A 19,010-nucleotide genomic window follows, 5' to 3' on the forward strand; every position below is an offset into this window, starting at 1 on the left:
ATATCAGCCATGTCCGCGAGATAAGTCTCAACATCCTCTCCCACCTGTGCCGAAGACTGGGAAATCCTTGGTGGAACGGTCACTACTGTAGCCTGCTGCGAAGGTATCGCCTCCGCCACCGAAGGTGCACCATCTCCTGGTGCCTGCCCAGAGGCGACCTCCCCTGCCTCGTGCCCAACGGTGAGTCCATGTGCCTCCCCTGACGAGTCATCCAAGTGGACTACCTCCGCTCCCGTCTCGCGATGCGGTGAAAATACAACAGCTCCCTCCGGCTGTGCCAGTGTCATCTGAAACCGCTGTGTGAGCCAGCTTTGCATAGCCTCGAGGTCAGCACGCATCTCTGTGACTGGGGGAGGGGTCGTTGTGGTCGGCTCCTCCAACAACGAAGCAGAAACAGTCACCACGGCGTCACCACCCACGACCTCCAACCGCACGGGAGGCTCGGTAGCCTCCACCTCCGTCGGCCCCTGCTCGACCACTACCCGGTGCGGTGACTCCTCCGTCCCTGACTCTGCCATGTCCTCGGTAAGTGCCGCTGTGGCTGGGCCCGACGGTGCTCCTTGCTGCTCGTGCTGGAGGGGACCCAATGTAACAGGCGTATGGCTCTGCTCGAAGGCCAGAATACAAGTGCCGCCTACTCTAGATGCTGGCACAGTCGTGCCCATCGGTAAAAGAGGTGGGGCAAACCGGACGCGTACAGGCTCCTCCGTTGCCTGATTGCTGTCGTCCTCCTCATCTTCCTCCTCCGAATCCTCCGTGCTGCTGGACTCCCTCCCGCTGTCGGGCTCCCTTGAGGCCGAGGCCGTATCCACCGCTCGTTTCCGCTTCGCGGAAGAGTGCTCAATGTCCAAGTGCTTCCAATACATTATTGGAGGCTCTCCCGCTGCCGTACCTCCAACTCATCCTCTGGCACGACTTCCCGCATGGCCTCCAGGAATAACCCTATAGCATAATGAGGCATGTAGAATGTGCGATGCTGGAGCGTCAGAAACTCATACATACGCTCTGCCAGTAACGCTGCCCAGTCATACACGATGCCATTCATCAGCATAATCTGCGGGAGAGCAATGTCCGACGCCCTGCCCGACCTTGTTAATCTGCTCTTGATAACATCCATGATGCACCTCCAGTGGCCCTCTGCAACAAAAGTCTTGCGGATTCCCCAACTCTTCGTGGCTCTAACCACGCTGTCCAACTCCGTTGTGGTCAAATTTCGGGAGACTAATTTAATCCACCGCTCCTTCTCCTCCTGTGTCATCTTCTTGGCCTTTAGGTCTATTTTCTTGCCCTGGCTGCCTGGAATGCCAAATACCCTCGTAAAATCCCTCGCTTTGAAGGATATAGTGACATCCCTCTGGAGGTATTCAAATGTGCTGGTGCATGTATGTCTGTCGAAGGTGTCCACCATGAAGCGTAGGGCACCCTCGTACTCCCGGATAGGGAACACAGGCATCCGGATAGCCCACTCTACCTGTGCCTTCCGGAGGTTTTGCTTTACCAGGTCATTATCGGGGGTATCCTGCCACCATTTGCGGCATTCCAATCCATTCAGGCCCTCGAAAGTAATATTTTGTGGCGTCACTGTGTTTTTCGCACTTGCGGCAACCTGTGGTGTTTTCTGTTTTTGTTTTTGCCGAGCGCTGGCATCCATGGTGCCGCCTGCAACACGCACTCCTGAAGCTAAAATCCTGATATTGCTACCTTTATTCTTCTGGCTACTGCTGGAAGAAGCGTGCAGCTGTTTCTTCCAACTCCTCTTCCCGGTTGAATCCATCGATCTCCCGGTAACTGATTTGTTTAGAAAAAATCCACCCTCCGTAACGACCCTTCTCTTTTTGGCTGCTGCCATGCGGCTGGTCTACCTGTGGCTCTTATTCTTCCCTTTGTGGCTGCTGCGCAAACCCTTGCTGTGGCTGCATGGAATTGTGCGGACTTGGTGTGGCCGTGCGGTGGTAACTACCTCCAGAAAAAAACGCACGACACTCCTCCCGTTTTCTATGTTGGCCAGCGTCTTCTTTCCTTTTCCCTTCGGCGTGGTGTCTCCCTCGGTGTGCAGCGTTTCAATCTTGCGTGGCCTTTTATGTGTTTCGCGGCCTTCGGTGGTGTGCGGCGTTTACCACCTTGGTTCTCTTCGTGCGCTGCGCGGGGTGTCTCCTGTTTCCCTTCGGTTGCATTTCCTTCTTTTCCCTTTGTGCGGCGTTGTAATGAAAAACCTTTCGTTTGGGCGGCCTTTATATTCACGCGGCCTTCGGTGGCTTCCACCGTCGGTGGTTCCACCGCACGGTGGATTCCACCTTCGGTGGTGCCACTTGCGTGTCCACCGTACGGTGGTCATTTTTTCTTCTTCGTTTTTTTTTTTTTTTTAATATATATTTTTTTCAAATTTTCGTATATATATATATATTTTCAAATTTGCTAATTTTTTGGAGCGGCTGACTGATTGGGGGTTCCCGAGTCCCTCCGTTCGTGATAGATTTTCAGTTTCGACCCGTTGTTCGCGTCTGGTATCTCCTTCCCATCCAGCGTCCATAACTTTATCGCCCCGTTCGTGTTGACCTCACGTATTCGGAAGGGCCCTAACCATCGGACTTTGAATTTCCCCGGTTTAATTTCGTTCCTCCCGTTGAATTTTAACACCAGCTATCCGGGAGTAAAATTCATTCGCCGGAGGTGCTTGTCGTGCCACACCTTCCGTCTTTGCTGGGCTGTTTCTGTCACCCACTGAGCCATCATCCTTCGCTCGTCCAATTTGTTCAACGCGTATAGCCTCTCCCTCAGGCTTTCCATGTCGCCAAGGCGATTATCGATGGCAATCCGCAGACTTGGTACCATGAATTCAACTGGCATCACGGCTTCTTGTCCATACATCAGCTGGAAAGGAGTTTGTCCAGTAGTTACTTTGTAGGTCGTTCGGTATGCCCAAAGTACTGACGGCAGGTGCTCCTCCCAGTCATCCTTCTCGACCCCGCAAGACTTATATATCACTGACATTATTGCCTGGCCATTGGCACGTGGGTAGTACGGACTTGAAAATGAGTGAAAAATCTTGAAGTCTGATGTCAACCGGTGTATGACATGGTTCACGAAGTGGCCTCCCCGGTCACTGGTCAACTGAATAGGTATACCGTATTGCGTAATGATCTGTTCATAAATAAACTTCACTGTGCTTACTGCCGAATTATCCTGGAGGGCCCTTGCCTCCACCCACTTGGTCAAGTATTCTGTCGCAACTATAATGTATCGGCACCGTCGTGCGCGACTGGCCTTAAGAGGGCCCACAAAGTCGAGTCCCCATCGCTCAAAGAGTTCTTGTGCATGCGACGGGTTGAGGGGCATGAAGTCCCGCTTCAGAGGTTTGCCCGCTCGCTAGCAAGTGTCACACCGCACGACCCACTCCCTAGCGTCGTGATATACCGTTGGCCACCATAGTCCTGCGAGAAGCACCTTTCGGGCTGTGGTGTCTGGACCCATGTGTCCACTTGCGGGCCCTTTGTGTGCCTCCCTTAGTACACTCGAGACTTCTTCCTCCATGACACAACGCCTTAATATCTGGTCCGGCCCCATCTTGTAAAGTAACCCGTTTATGAGTGAAAAAGTCCTGCTCCTTAATGCGAGTTTTCTTCGTTCCCCTGGAGGCATGCCCTCCGAAAATCGGGACGTCGATAGGTACTCTCCAATTGTCTTGTACCACGAAGGGAGCACGGCTATTTGGAACAAGTGTGCATCCGGAAAATCATCATTTACTCCCTCTGGAGGTTCCCTCGACTTAATCCGCGACAGCTGGTCGGCTATGACATGGCTTCGCCCTGGTCTCACCACAATTAAAAATGTGAACTCCTGTAGTAGCAATAGCCAACGACTTATCCTCCCCTGGATAATGGGCTTGTTTACTAAATACATGAGTGCCTGGTGGTCTACGTAAAATGTGAATGGTGTGGCCAGGAGATAATGACGGAATTTTTGTACTGCATAGACCATACCGAGGGCTTCACGTTCTGTGGTACTATAGTTTTTCTCCGCCTTCGAGAGCAATCTGCTGGCAAAATAAATGGGGTGGTCTAGCCCGTGTCCTCCTAATTGGGCTAAGGTAGCCCCGATGGCATAGTTTGAGGCATCTACGTGAACATGGAATTCCTTATCCCAGTTCGGGTATGCCAGTATGGGCGCTGCCATCAACCTTGTCTTCAGCTCTTCGAAGGCCTTTCTCTGTGGCTCTGCCCAACTGTATGGTTCCCCTTTCCTTGTCAATTGATCCAACGGGTGGGACACCTCCGCGAAGTTCTTGATAAACCTCCTGTAGTACCCCACATGACCCAGGAAGGACTTTACCCCTATGACGTCCGTCGGAGGCTCCATTTCTACTATTACCCGAATCTTGTCCGGGTCTGTTTTCAATCCTTCTTTACACACAATGTGTCCCAGCAATCTCCCCTGTGGTACCATGAATCTACATTTCTTCGGGTTGAGGGCCAATCGTGCCCTCCGACACCTCTCTAAGCACTCTCCCAGAGTTTTTAAGTGGATGTCTTGTTCACTGTAAATAGACCAATCATCTAGGAATGCTTTGAAGTTCCCCACCGACATCCTTTCGAAAATGTGCAGGATGATGCGCTGAAAGGTGGCAGGCGCATTGCATAGACCGAAGGGCATTCGGTTGTATGCGTACACACCGTCCTCCACCACAAAGGTTGTTTTCAGCTTATCTTCCTCCGTGATGGATATCTGGTTGTAACCAGAGAACCCATCCATGAAGGAATAGATTTCGTGTCCAGCTACTTCCTCCAAGATGCTGTCTGTGAAGGGTATGGGAAAGGGGTCTTTAACGGTGACAGCGTTTAGGCATCGGAAATCTACACAGATCCGGATCTGATTGGCCTCTTTCTTGAGGGAAATCACAATGGGGGACACCCATTCGCTTGTTTGCACTCTGAAGATTATGCCCACTTCCAACATCCGCTCAATCTCGTCGTTCATCCGTACAGCATAATTTTTGTTCATTCGGTACGGCCGCTTCCTCACTAGCTGGGCTCCTGGTACTAATGTTATTCGGTGCACACATAGCTCTGGGGGCACGCCCTTCAAGTCCTTGTATGTCCATGCAAAGACATCCTTGTATTCCAGGAAAATTTTGAAGGCTGCGGCCTTCAACACTGGATTCCAATCATCTCCGACCAGGATGATCTTGGGGTCACTTGTCTCCCCGAGATTCATTTCCTTTAACGTGGCTTCCTGATACTTAATAGGCTCCTCTTCTGGAAATTGGTGTGCCGGCGCCTCATTCACTGCTGCCTCCCCTTCCTTATACTCGCCATATTCTGGGGGAAATATCTCTGGTTCTTCTTCGATGCTCAAGACATTGCACGATGGTGTAAATAGTTCATAATCTCCCATTTGCCAATGGAAGAGGCCATTCAAGGAGTCCCCATCGTCCCCTGAGTAGGCCTCCAGTTCTAATACCCCTTCATCACTGGGCTCCATGCGGCCTCTACTTCCACCCTCCGCTAACTGGTGTCCCTCGGACTCCGAGTCGAAGGAAGAGGCTAACTCCTCGCTCACCATCTGCGTACGAAGATTGATTACATACTTCCTCTTGACATTTTCCAAAGAAAGGGTATTCCTCTTCCAGTTATGGTTCGCTTTCGCTGCGATGAGCCACCCCCGCCCTAGGATGGCGTCATATCCCTTCTGCTTTAAGGGGATTACGACAAAGTCTAGCACAAATGGCTGCGTGCCGACCATCACCTGCTGGCCCATGAGGGTACCAATGGGTTTAATCCCATGTTGGTCTGCCCCTAGTAGGTTGAACGTAGGGGGCCATAACGTAGGCTTTCCCAACTTTTTCCATGTCGCTTCTGGGAGTACATTTACTCCTGACCCTCCGTCCACAATCGTGTCTGTTAGGGTGGTCCCTAGTATACCCATTTCTACCACCGTCGGGTGGTGTTCGCTGTTGACTACCAACAACATGGGATCAATCGCGGGACTAGCGACTTCTTTAAACGCGGGGTTGGTTGTGGGGCGTACGACCTCCTTCGTTTGTACTTGTGGGGGTACAGAGTTTAAAATAGCCGTTTTTAGCTGCGGCATACTCTCCAAGAGGTCTTGAATTTTCACCGGTACCTCTACCTGCAAGATCTGCCGTAAGATTTCCTCTTCGCCCTTCGTCCGTGGTGGACTCGTTGTCTGGTGACTGTTTTGTCCTTGTGCGGCCATCTCTTTCGTGATCTCGTCTCTGGCCTCCCGCACTCTCTCGGTCTCCATGTGGGGATTTGGGTAGGCAATCTTTTTAGCCTATGCCCTTGTGATTGCCAATACTTCTGCCTTCGTAGGTTCTATGTTTAGAAGGTGTACGCCAGGCTTTGGGCAATTTGAGTCCTCATGGTAGCCTGACCCGCACCATCGGCAGAGGTGCTGAGTGTTGGCTTCCTTCGTGCAATCGGGGGCGAAGTGTCCCCACTGATTGCAGGCCCTACATTGAATCATCGACCGGCCCTTGGCATCGTACTGGATTCGGTTTTTGTTGTTGTTTCTTCCGCTGCCGCCGCGTCTATTATCCCGGTATCCTCTAGATGATGCCGTCGTGTTAGTCTGCTGGCCTGTACCCGCTGGTGCGGATGTTGTGGCCTGCTGTGTGAACAACACCTGGTTTGGGCTTCGGGTTTTCATATTGTATGGGCACTCCTTGGTGGAGTGTCCCATCATTTGGCAAATCTCACAGAATGCCTTCTTTGGGCAAGTACCCTTTGTGTGTCCATCACTCCTGGAGTCTGTACACCATACTTCAGTTTCTTCCGTCTTACTTGTACTCCCTTTCATGGCCTTGAATTCTCTCAACATTCGTTCCATGTCCTTTTGGAGCGCGTGTACTTTTTTACCTGATCCGCTACTGCTACTGCTCTCCCCGTCAGAATCTTCGTCATCGTCCGATGAATATCTATTACTCTTCTTCTTTCTTGATGTTTTGTACTCGCTTTCCAGATCCATTGCCCTGTTATAGGCGTCGTCATATGACGTCGGAGGTACAATCTTCATTTTTTTCCATAGAGAGGATTTTAATCCTTCCACGAACCATCGTTTTTTTAAGCCCTCAGCCGGCTGGCTCTCCATTTTACCCAAGAGTTCTTTCAGCCTCTGACTGTATGCCCGTATTGTCTCCTTAGTACCTTGCTTGGTACTATATATCTCTGTCACAATTTCGTTGTCATCACGAAGCAACCGGAACTCCGTGAATTCCTTCTGTAGGGTAGCCCATGTGGCCACTTTTTGCTTATCTATAGCGGAGTACCAATCTATGGCGACTCCTCGTAACGTGGCTGGGAACTGCTGTACCCAGTCATCCTGGTCTGTTACTCCGTTGGCAGACCAAATGGTCTCACATGTACGGCAGTGCCGTAAGGGGTCTTCCTTGCCGTCCCCTGTGAACTTTGGTAACTTTTGTTTGCTCGCCATCCTTGGTCGTCTTCCTGGAGGCGGTTGTGTCTGTGTCTGTGGCTGTGTTTGTGGCCCTGCGTTGCTACCTCCGGTAGTGTTGGTGGTGTGTCCTGGAGGTACGGTGTTTTGCCTGTCGCGTGTGGCACCTACACCCGTACTATTGCCCTCCCCTTCGCTCGGACACGCTCCTACTCCTGCCTCCCGTTGGTGATCTTCACTCCGTGGTGTGAGGGATAAGTTCCTAAACTGATCCTGCGTCTCCTCGACTAGATTTCGCCTTAACCTTGTTTCTTCTAGAATTTCTTCGTGGCTCCGCGTCCTACGATGATCTGGCGACGGGTAGAAATTTTCATCGGCCTCTGCACCTTCCGTGACACCTCCTTGGTTCCCCTCGGGCCCCCCTTCGGCAGGTCGTCCTTCAGCAAGTTGCCTCAGCCTCCGTCTACGTTCTACTTGCTGTTCCAGAATCAAAGCCCTCTGTGCGGCCTCCCACTCGTTCATTTCCGGTTTTCTATTTCTATCCTTATTCAACAAGTTTGGCATTAATTGTAACACATCTCCTTAACTCTCACTTCTTTAAATCAAAACATGTCTTTATTAATTCATCTGCTTAAGTACAACTCGTGTCAATGACACTTTTATTTGAAAATAAGAGGTTCACATTTCAATTCCCTCCTGGCCTGTCGCCATCTCTTTCCGTGTCTTGTCGGTTGTTCTCTTCGTATCGTTGCAGGATTTGTTGTTGTCGCTCTTCCTGGGCAATCTCCTCCAGGCGGGCCTGTTGCGCCAGCGATGCCTGTGCAAGCAACCGGGGGAGGTGGTTCATTAACCGGTTCACTGCCGGGCTAACCTCCAGCGCTGTCCACACGGCACTTGGTGGGATTTCTGCCTCCGTTGCTTCTCGTCGAACGTATGTCTAAATGGCCACCTGGAGCAAAATTGAAAACTCTCGCGTTGCCGCGTCCTCCCCTGTGTACAGTTCTATTCGGGCGTCGTCGGCCTCCGGGTTTACTTCACCAACGGGTAGGCCCATTGTGCTCCATCCGTGTCTTCCGTTCCCGAGTTCGTCTAGGCAACGACGCCAAATGTTTACCCTCTCGGGTGAATAACTTAAGACATAAAGAACATACCGCAGAATAATGCCGTAAATATCAGACAAGTGTAATAGATGTTCTATTCATAATAAGTGTGTTTTACAAGTTACATTCCGGAGTATAAAAGGGTACCGAGGGGGTGCGAGCGCCAACCGTCGCACTGCAACTTCCACCCCTCGGTTGCCAACTAACCAAAACAATTACACATAATTAACTAATATTATTCACTAATGTTATTCCCGTGTACAAATAATGCTGCCAACAACTGATCCTTTGGCGAGATCTTCAGCAGTCGGGAACTTTGTTCAAGAGAGGATAAGGTACCTTTAGGTATTTTATTTTGTGTTTGGTCGTGTACAAAAGACACATCAACAAAACCCTAGGTTGTTAAAAAACATGCAGATTTTCTGAGAAAAACAGGTTCCATGCCCTAGCTCTGATACCATGTAAAAATCAGATTCACTAGTAAAATAAATATCTTAGTTCATATTAACTGGTAAAGATTACAATTTATATAAATACAAAACACTGTAGAAATTAATGATATTACCTACCTCTATCTATCTAATACTGTAGATACATTAATGAAATCTAACAACCTAAGTTGACCATTAACAATATAAGAAATTATTATTCTAACACAACACAGTAACTTTCTTTTTGAATTTTGAACTCGTAAACTTTTCATCTAAGTCATTCACCTTATCATTCTTAACATCGAACTCCAAATCATATATATAGAGTGAAAGCAGTTTGAAGAAGTTAGAACCAACCATAACAATCAAAACTGCTTCCAAATGATCATAACTGGCAATCATAACTATTTCAAACTATCAAAACTGTGATCTCTTTTATGTATCAAATATAGAAGATTAATTTTGTTCAAACTTGGAAGAGAAGAAAATAATGTTGTTCACACATAACTAATAACTGATAACCACCACTTCAGGTATAACCCAACAAGAGAAGTCTTAATACAATTTTAGTTTGAAGTTAACACAGTTATAACAGACTTCCAACTCCCTAACTGCTTTCTTCATCATGTCTTTTTATTCTTCATAACCGATGAATCCAATAAACAAACAAGAATCGCTGTTACCAGAAAACATAAATGTCTGTGCAAGATTCAGATTAGTCTTCATTATTCTTCATGCTAGTCGTATTGATGCCATACAGATGTGATGATTATACTTTCATTCTTCCAATCTCCTATAATAATCTTCACTGCATATCATTCAAGAGTCTCCCAGATTTCTCCATAATCTCCAGTTGACATTGTTTGGCCTGATATTTAGCAGAGGTCCATATTACACGACTATCCATTTTGTAAGTAATATATACTTCAGAAATACGAGATTACATCAGTAGGATATTTCTGAAAATATAAAATCTTGTATGTTCATTCAAAACCTAAATATCAAAACATTTGTTCAAACATTATGTGGTCTTTCTTTGTGCAAACCGTGTATGCAGTCTGCAATCTTTTGACATCAATGCCAAGCAATCTAGCTGTAAGGCTAGGGAAATGATTTTATTAGAGTGGGCTCTTTATGATGAATTTTTTTACAATGTGGGTGCCTAGAGATGGGGTATTTTATAATTAAAACAAAAGTTTATTCAATCCTCCAAGTTGTGTTGGAAGAGGTATTTTGAGAATTTAAAAGAATTCTTTTGGATGGAAAAGCTAGATGCAAGGGGTTATATAAGCATGGATTTTGGCTAAAGGATGTATGCTCTAAGTTACTGGTCTGATTTTAGGTTTAAGGGTTTGGTTGTGGTTGCGGTCAAAGTTTTTTTGGGGTTGCGTTCATTTTGGGTTTGCCCATACAAACACACACATAAAATTAATTTATTAATTTTTATATATAAATATAAAATATGAAATATATAAAGTATAAATATAATATGTATTAATATATTACCTCTCACGAAATTCTTACTCTTGCTCTTCATTAACTCCCCCTTTCGAGGACTTAGATGAAATTAGAAGCAAGGATAGGGTGGTTCCCTGACCCACTTGAATGCAATTATTTGTTGTGCTTGCTCATCGGCCTATCTCACCACACTCGCTTCTCACTTCTTTTGGAGAATTTAATTGCATTTGGTGACAAGGTGTTTGTGGAAGGCTGGCTAAGAAAATCCCTCTATTGTGTTCACATTTAGACTATGGAAAATGGGATATCTATGGAAGTTTGTGAGAGTATTTCAATACATCCTTGGTCGTCACAGATTTCAATCCACCTTAACCTAACAGGAGAAGATTATCATATGGAGTGTAGAAAATAGAGAGCTGCATAAGCAATTATTGGCAAAACTAGAGTGGAAGTTAATGATGGTTTTAATAAAATGTTGATTGATAGGTGTTGGCCAAGCATTCGATTTTGCCATCTGGATGGTGGATTTCATGGTTAGTCTTAGCACAAGTAATGTTCATAATTGCGCAAGACTTCTATCAAACATGATAAGGGGATTCCTATCCCTGAAGAAAAAGGTTTTCTACATAACTCAGCATATCATTGCTTTCTTCTTCGATGCCCTCTTCACATAGGTTCTTGCTGATAAATGAGGTAAGCTTTAGCCAATCCCTTGGTATGATCCTTCATGGCCGATTGCATCCTATTGGATCACAAGAGATATTTAGGGCCCAACAAGGGAAGAGGTACAACTCGCAATAAAGAAAAGGGAGTACAAGGACGTGTTAGGAGAAGGTGAAGATAACTCTAAAGATAATTATGAGTCCATCAAGTTGTTCTGATCCACATCCGTGACCATACCTAGGGACACTTCCATGACATACCATGTTTATCTAGCTATTAATGCTCTATCCTTTGTTCCACTTGATATTTGATCTAGTGGAGGGCATTCTTGTTGGTGACACTACTACTTCCTCCACTCTAGTCACATTGTCTATAGAAGTCACTTTGCCTAGGGAAGTCTCCTTTCCTTGGAGAAGACAACTTGCCCGTAGAAGCCACCTTGCATGTGGATTAGATTGATAGCTGGTTGAAGCTACTTGGACTTTCAGTTGATGTTCAAACATTCACTTCACTTGGTTCTCCAAGGGACATGGCCGAGGGATTGAGTAGCAAGGGACAAAGCAGCTAGTGATGGTTTAGTTGCCCATTGAAACTGCTTAGCCTTGCCCTACATAGGCAACTCCACCTAGTGTCAATTGCATCCAAGAGGAAGGTGATCCTTTCCATGCACAAGAACCAACTTTTGCTACATAGGAGTTACCCATGGTCGTTCTAGCCGACTCGCCTTTATAGGAATATAATTCTAACAATTCAAAGGTTATCATCATTGGTATTTCGAAACTTAACAAAGAGGGTCCCTTGGGAATGCTTTAGAAGTACATCTAGGACTTGAAGCTCATGGAAATTATCACATCCCCAAATTTTACATAGAATTTCCTTTCAATTTTGGGAAGTTTACTTTTAACTATCATAGAAAATGGTTAGTGAATTTACAATGAGTGTGAACATAAGTTTGTCTATGACAAGATGAGATGTCAATTCATATTCATATGGTCTAATCAGGTGTTTGTATTGACCAAGTGTTATCCAAGAGAAAGGGTCATCGAGACAGCATCTTCGAAGGAACAGAGAGAGTATCGTTTGGGAGAGGATTATAGATGAGTGGGAATTGTGTCGATGCCATCTTGAATCTTTTTGAACACTGAACTGATAAAGGATTGAGTAAGTACTTTGGCCTTTAGTTTTGAGTCTTATCCTTGTTTTGGGTTATCACAGAACCCTAATGTCGGGCTAGCGTTGAGTCATAATGCATGGTCTAGAGATCATCTTTGTTGGTATGATCATTCCGTCAAATGATCATACCTATTATAAGAGTAAAATGTGTACGTTCATGTGTAGATTAAATACACCTATTGTTGTGTCTATATGTTTTGTGATTATGTCATTTCGAACATATATATGTGTGTGTGTGTGTGTGTGTGTGTGTGTGTGTTTCTGAGGCAGGATTAGACAAGGGAGGGACCTCTGTTCTTCTTATCAGTCCATTCATGCTGTTGGTGGGTCACTGATGGGTGGGTTGTGGGAATAGAGGCGAATGAATGGATTGGGATCTGGGAGAAGGAAACGACGATGAAGGCATGGTTCATCGAACCCGTTACGAATAAAGGTCGGGGACTATGAGCCCGATAGTGAACCATCAATCGAGTCATCGGTCAATTCCTCCCCCCCCACCCCTACTATTCTAAGGCAAGATAGAGAAAGATTCTATACATTACATGCCCACCCTTATTAATTAGTGCCTACTGTTCTAAGGCCTTTCCAAATAGTAGGGGCCCTCAGCTGCCCATAGAATTTTAGGGGGAACCCCCCCATTATATGTTACATAGAGAATCTCCTAATAGATAGAGAGGGGCCCACCCAACCTACATTGCTGCAGGGCCGGATTGGAATATAAGGGTCAGGTTGGGTTTAGAACAGTAGTTCCCGGGATTATTGTAAAGGGGGGGCTGTTTCAAATTGTTTGAAGGAGCCTATAGATAGCTGGGGAACCAATAACTTGATTTAGGGGCTACATTGGAATTTATGGAGGGGGATTAATAAACAAAAACACAATGAAAAAAATTGGTTTGTTAATCATGTTGACCAAATAACCAAAATATGGGTTCCAATATTCCATAAAAGGAAAATAAATGTATAATTTTGATTAACATCTACCCTATTAAATAGGTATTGAAAGTGGATTATACTAATATCCACATGACTTACTTTAACTATCACAGATCCCCTTGCATAAATTTGTTTGCAAATAAATTCCACTTAAAAAGTGGTTATCACATATCATGTATATTAATTTGATGTTTACAATCCAAGTCCAGTTCCAATTTTGGTACTGGTCCTTGTTTACAATATCCTCATCAATTTGGAAAGTCTTCCCTATTGTAACTTGATGTTTACTTGTCATCTAGAAGATGACTTTTTCTTTTGGGCGGATGATGTAGTTAACATACAATGTCTATCATTCTGTTTCGATAATATTGGTTATCTGAATATGTAATAATTGTTCATATTAAGTGTTTGTTGACTTTAGATAGTTATAAGTGTAAGTTGGTTGATGGTTGTGTTAGGAAAACCGGTGGACAACTGAGAGGGGGGGGGGGGGTGAATCGGTTGTCAACAAGATTATGAAATTTTAAGCACTTAAAACCTTTTATCGGAATGCATAAACCAAATACCAGAGTATCAGATATATCAATTAAGCACAACCATAAATCATATAACATTTACCATGCATCCACAACACATAACACCAAGATTTGTACATGGAAAACCTGGTAAAGGGAAAAACCATGGTGGGAAACCCTACCCACAGTCAGATGATACTTTTGCAGTAAGTATGTGATTACAATAAGGGGCCTGCACATGCAGGAAGGCACACTGCCTAGAGCGCACTGCTCATCACTAAGGAGCCTCACTGACTACAAGAAATCTTCAGACTACAATCCGGAAGGAAGATTGAACTGCAAGAATAGCATCTCTTATGCCTGAGTACAGTTCCAGTTAAGCTCAATACTAGAGGTCTTAAATCTCTTACACAAACCCAATTCGATCACCTATGATCAACTAAAACCTCTGCATATGATTACAACTTTATTTGCAGACAGATAATCCCATAACCATAACCATCCTATGATCCACAAAGATATCTTACATCATATTTATACAAACCCTGGACCTAAACAATTAGGTCGGCCACCTAAAAGATAATACAATAAATCCATTACATAAATCCACAACCCAAGTCGGCCTAAGGCCGAAACAACATTATCCAATCAATAAATCCAACCAGTAACGCATCGGGAGCATCCACCAACACGTTACACAAACCGGTCCATAACCTAGAAGTCAATAGCACAAAATAGCACCGGACCTAAAATAGATCGCCACAAGCCAACTGCAACACCACCGATCAATTGGAACAGGAACAAGATAACCATCAGCATCCTGAGAACCTTCTAGAAGCCGCACTAACACCACTTATCAAATCCATCAAAAGATCTTCAACAAAGCTCTGCCGGTAAAACCTTTATCGGTAACCAAAAGGCTTACTAGAACATATGATAGCTTCCAGATCACCGAATCCCGAACCAACTGAATGTGATATGCACATGAATGACCGAACCAAACTATATACCGGAGACCAATCTCCTGATCATCACCATAATCTAACGATTCTACCGGAACCCGGTAGACAACCAAATAAGATAGTGTTGACATCAATGACAAACATCAATGAAACACATAATCAATTCCTTTATATTGCCAACATGTTGTGTTCTCCTTGGCAACCGCAGATCCTTTAAGTAGATTGTTTATTGTCAACAAAAGTAGTATTATCTAGTTGGATCAAGTCTAGTCCTAGCTGACCATCTCCAGTTTTCTTCTATATCATTGCCATATCTTTTATTAATTCATAGATTTATTTTATCTGATAGAGCAGTAGACAAGACCTTGGTAAGAGTTGTGGGATATTTATCTTGTGATTGAAAGTTTATGTTGACCACCATATTGTCCTTCCTACTTGGGATGATAGATTGGCTAGTAATTCCTCTTAAGTTTAAATTCATCATCCATAAAAAGGTAACTTATTGTTGGTCAACAAAACCGCAATTGCAAGTGGCTATCTTTGTAATACATACTTTTCTGCTGCCTTTTGCTGAGGTTGATTATTAAGCTTCTTACAAAAGGTATTAGTTTATATTAGTATTTATAGATTGTTGGAGAACCCTGAGGATTCTCTTACTGAGAGAGAAGCACATTTAACATGGGAAGAAACTCTATGAAGTCCATATGCCATATTGCCAATAATTGATATCAGAAGGAAGGAAATGCACGTTATTTTTAAGGTCTTTCTTTATGATATTAGCAAGCCACATGGCAACCATGAGTATGGGTCAATGCTTAGGGGAATCGTTGATTTATTTTCCTTTACAATCCATGTGTAAGACTTCATAATGCTTAAATTGAAACAAAGAATCTCAATGTTTGATGATTGATGTGAAGAAGTATGGCGGTATTGGGTGAAGCAATGAGTTGGCCTTGCTGAGTACCAATGTGGAAAGTCTTTTCTCTTCTTGGCCACAACCACTATTCTTGGTAGACGGAAGTGTTTGGTTCAAATCATTGGGAATAGGAGGTGAGAGGATGCCATTGACTGCAATGTGTTTGAACTTTGGAGCCATCCAAAGTGACATCTATAACTCTATTTTTTTTTGTGTGTGAATCTGCATGGGTTGCAAGGTTGTAGTCTGCACTGTGTCATTGGAGTATCCCTTTTCACTAATTTTAAGAAGAGAAAATTCACGGTGTTAATGTTATTGGGAATCTAGAAAGCTTGAGAGGTGGTACATGCATGTTTCTATTTAAATGCATCAAGATTTATGTAAGAGTGATGGATCATAGTATTATAATGTTTAGTTTCTAATATCAAAGAATCTGAAAAAAGGTATATTTTTCTTGTTGCATCTATCAAGTTATGGGTTGGTTTAGTGTTTTTGAAGTAGTGCTTGTGTTTGTAAGGGTTAAAACGTCCAATACTATGTTTAGTGTTGAATGTTCTTGACATCTCTTTGCCTATTGTTAAACAACAAGAATACATGCTTTGATTTGATCTCTACTGATTAGTAATTATGTGTTCTTTGTAATTTGGATATATGTTTTGTTGTTTAATGTGCAATTGAAGATGCATTTTCATGTCTGAGGTGGGTTATTGTGGTGTTATTAGGATAATTTCAATGTAACTATTTATGGTGGTACAAACCAATTGGGAAGTTTTTTAAATCAATACCAATGGAGACAAAATCAATAAGAGATTAACTAACATGAAAATCTGCTCAGCATTCAAATAAGTAATTTGCATCCCCACAGTGGATATGATTCTTCTGTGGTAGGACAAAACATTCTGACTGAAATTGTATAAATGGTTAGCCAAGGCTTGAGAAAACAGTTGTAGAAGTAGAGTGGATTGTTAGGGAGGATGACCTATGTAGTCTACCTGAGTGCCTATCCTTAAAATTCCCTGCAAATGTTGAGGCCTTTGTTGTGTATGGAGTCTCTTGTGTCTTCTGTAGAGAGTCTTAGTAAAGAGATACTTGTGTGCATGTATGTTTGTCAAGTCTGGTAGGAGTATACTCAGAGGCTGTAGTTGACTCTACAACTTTCTCCACAAAATTGCTCTCACATCTATGTCTTCCTCTGCGGTTCTCCTTCCAGCTTACCAAGTTTATCAACTTGACCTTGTTACCGTATTATACTAATAGGGGTTCATAGATCTGCACAGAACATTACACATATGGTTAGCTCGACTGTACACAACAGTGACATCAGTCTTGCAGTACATAATAATGGCAACACGTATGGTTATGTTGATCTCACTTCTTAAATGCTTAAATTTTTATGTTAGTGCATATATGTATGCCATCAAATGTGACTCTATTGTTGTTTTCATGTTACATTACAAACATACTTGATGTGGGTGAAATACATCACCAGCAATGGATAAAGGGCAACCAGACAAATATGCCATGGTCGGTAAGGATTGAGATGCTCTATTAAGGGAGAGGGCTTTTCAGTCTTGACATAACATTTCAATTGAGTTTAATAAAGTTCACTGTTTCTTATCATATTATGCATTTGAAAGAATTATCAGACAGAGCAAGAGAGATACGTGGCTGTTATGTACTCATAGTTTGTTGTTCAGACTCTGATTGACTCCTCCTAGCTGGGAGTAAACCAGTGTTTGCCAGCATCCTCTGCTTATGAATATCTATCAATGGTTAAGATTTTTTGTTGGGACTTGAAAGCTTTCTGTGGTAGCACAAAGGGGATAATCTTACACATATACTGCCAGAAAAAGGGGTTACACATTGTTTTGATGCAAGCACTCCCTTCTTGTTAAACTTTGGTGCTGTATCTTTACTTCCCAAACATGTTTTTCAGTAGTCTGACCTCTGATATTCATTCCAAAGGCTTGAAAATAAAAACATTCTTCAAGTACATTAGAGGAGCAGATTTCTAAGACCAGGGAGGGATGCCTGTTCAAGGTTTTATTTCCACACATTTGAGTCAAAATTTTGAAGTTCAAGACAGGCACTGATTTGTTTTTTTTGCTTTCAGTTTGTGCACTGGGAGAAGGGACGAGATGTCTTTGACAGACTACTTATAGACTCAGATTGGGCAATAAATAATAGCAACTGGATGTGGCTGTCCTGTTCAGCATTCTTTTCTCAGGTTTGTTCAACATGCATGTGAAACTAAATTTGATTAAAGTTATTTCCAAATATAAATCTCTATGTATCTCATAAACTCAATTTTGAGCTGTATTTTTATGTTTCTTAAAACAAACTTATTAACTGTATTATAATAAGGATCTATCTTGCTTAAAAAATTGACACATTATTTTCTTTTTCCTGATAACATTGATTTGTAATCCTGCAGTACTATCGCATATATTCTCCAATTTCTTTTGGAAAGAAGTATGATCCCAATGGTGAATATATACGACATTTTCTTCCTGTCTTGAAAGGTGAGGCTTTAGTCCCTTATTTTATTGAAATTGCACATTTTGTTGTCTTATTTATTAGTACATCACATTCTCAAGGCATATACTTTAATGCTAGGTACTGGTTTGAGATGTCTGATTTGAATTTTAAAATGTTGTGGCAGATATGCCGAAAGAGTATATATATGAACCCTGGTCTGCACCACTTGAAGTTCAAAGGAAAGCAAAATGCATCATTGGCAGAGACTATCCTGAACCTGGTAAGTGTTTCTATTTGAAGCTAAATTAGTCAGATCTGAAATACTGCAATGAAATCAATGAAAACATTCATATAAAATGCTTAAATCTTGTAATTCCAATAGCTGGGATATTGGCTTACTTTTCAAAATTTAAAAGAAAAATTCAAACCTGAGCATTTTTGGATCAACTAGATTCTGCTGTCAGCAAGGTTAGAACAAACGATAGTTTGGATATGAACGATTAACAATTAAATTCATTTACTGGTAGCAAGCTGAACAATTTACAATTTATGCAAAATTCGAAAATAAATAAGTTTACTCCGGTGGCAGGTCTTACAATTTACAGTTTATGCAAAACTGGAAGAAAAATATGCTGACTCTATTGGCATAAGAAAATTATGTTGATTCTAGTGGTATCAGAAAAATATGTTAACTCTAGGTGGCATGCCTTCTAGAGCAATGCATAGAATTATCCAATTGGAAATAAGAAGTGCAGATCTTGGTGCCACCCAATCTTTGTTACAATGTCAATGCAATTATGAATGGGGAATTTGACCATAAACTTTCCAAAATCCACTTTTAATATCAATGTAAAACTATCATGTCCGTTTCTCTAGCGTAATGGTTGTAGTTTGAGAAATCTACATATTTGTTATATTTTATTTGTATTGTAGTCGGCAAGATTAGTTTGTCTTCATTGGTTGTATATAGT

At 43.1% G+C, this 19,010-nt stretch overlaps 1 protein-coding gene across 2 annotated transcripts in view; it reads left to right on the forward strand.

Annotated features, from left to right (window-relative positions):
* Positions 1-19,010, forward strand: part of LOC131048139 ((6-4)DNA photolyase) — a 162,133-nt gene that overhangs the window by 98,441 nt on the left and 44,682 nt on the right. For both annotated transcript variants that reach the window (XM_057982015.2, XM_057982022.2), the window contains exons 11-13: positions 17,675-17,788; positions 17,996-18,083; positions 18,224-18,319. In XM_057982015.2, the coding sequence (XP_057837998.1) occupies positions 17,675-17,788; positions 17,996-18,083; positions 18,224-18,319 (298 nt within the window). The remainder of the gene's footprint in view (positions 1-17,674; positions 17,789-17,995; positions 18,084-18,223; positions 18,320-19,010) is intronic.

The sequence above is a fragment of the Cryptomeria japonica genome, chromosome 7 (assembly GCF_030272615.1).
Source record: "Cryptomeria japonica chromosome 7, Sugi_1.0, whole genome shotgun sequence".
In the NCBI taxonomy this organism is placed as follows: Eukaryota; Viridiplantae; Streptophyta; class Pinopsida; order Cupressales; family Cupressaceae; genus Cryptomeria; species Cryptomeria japonica.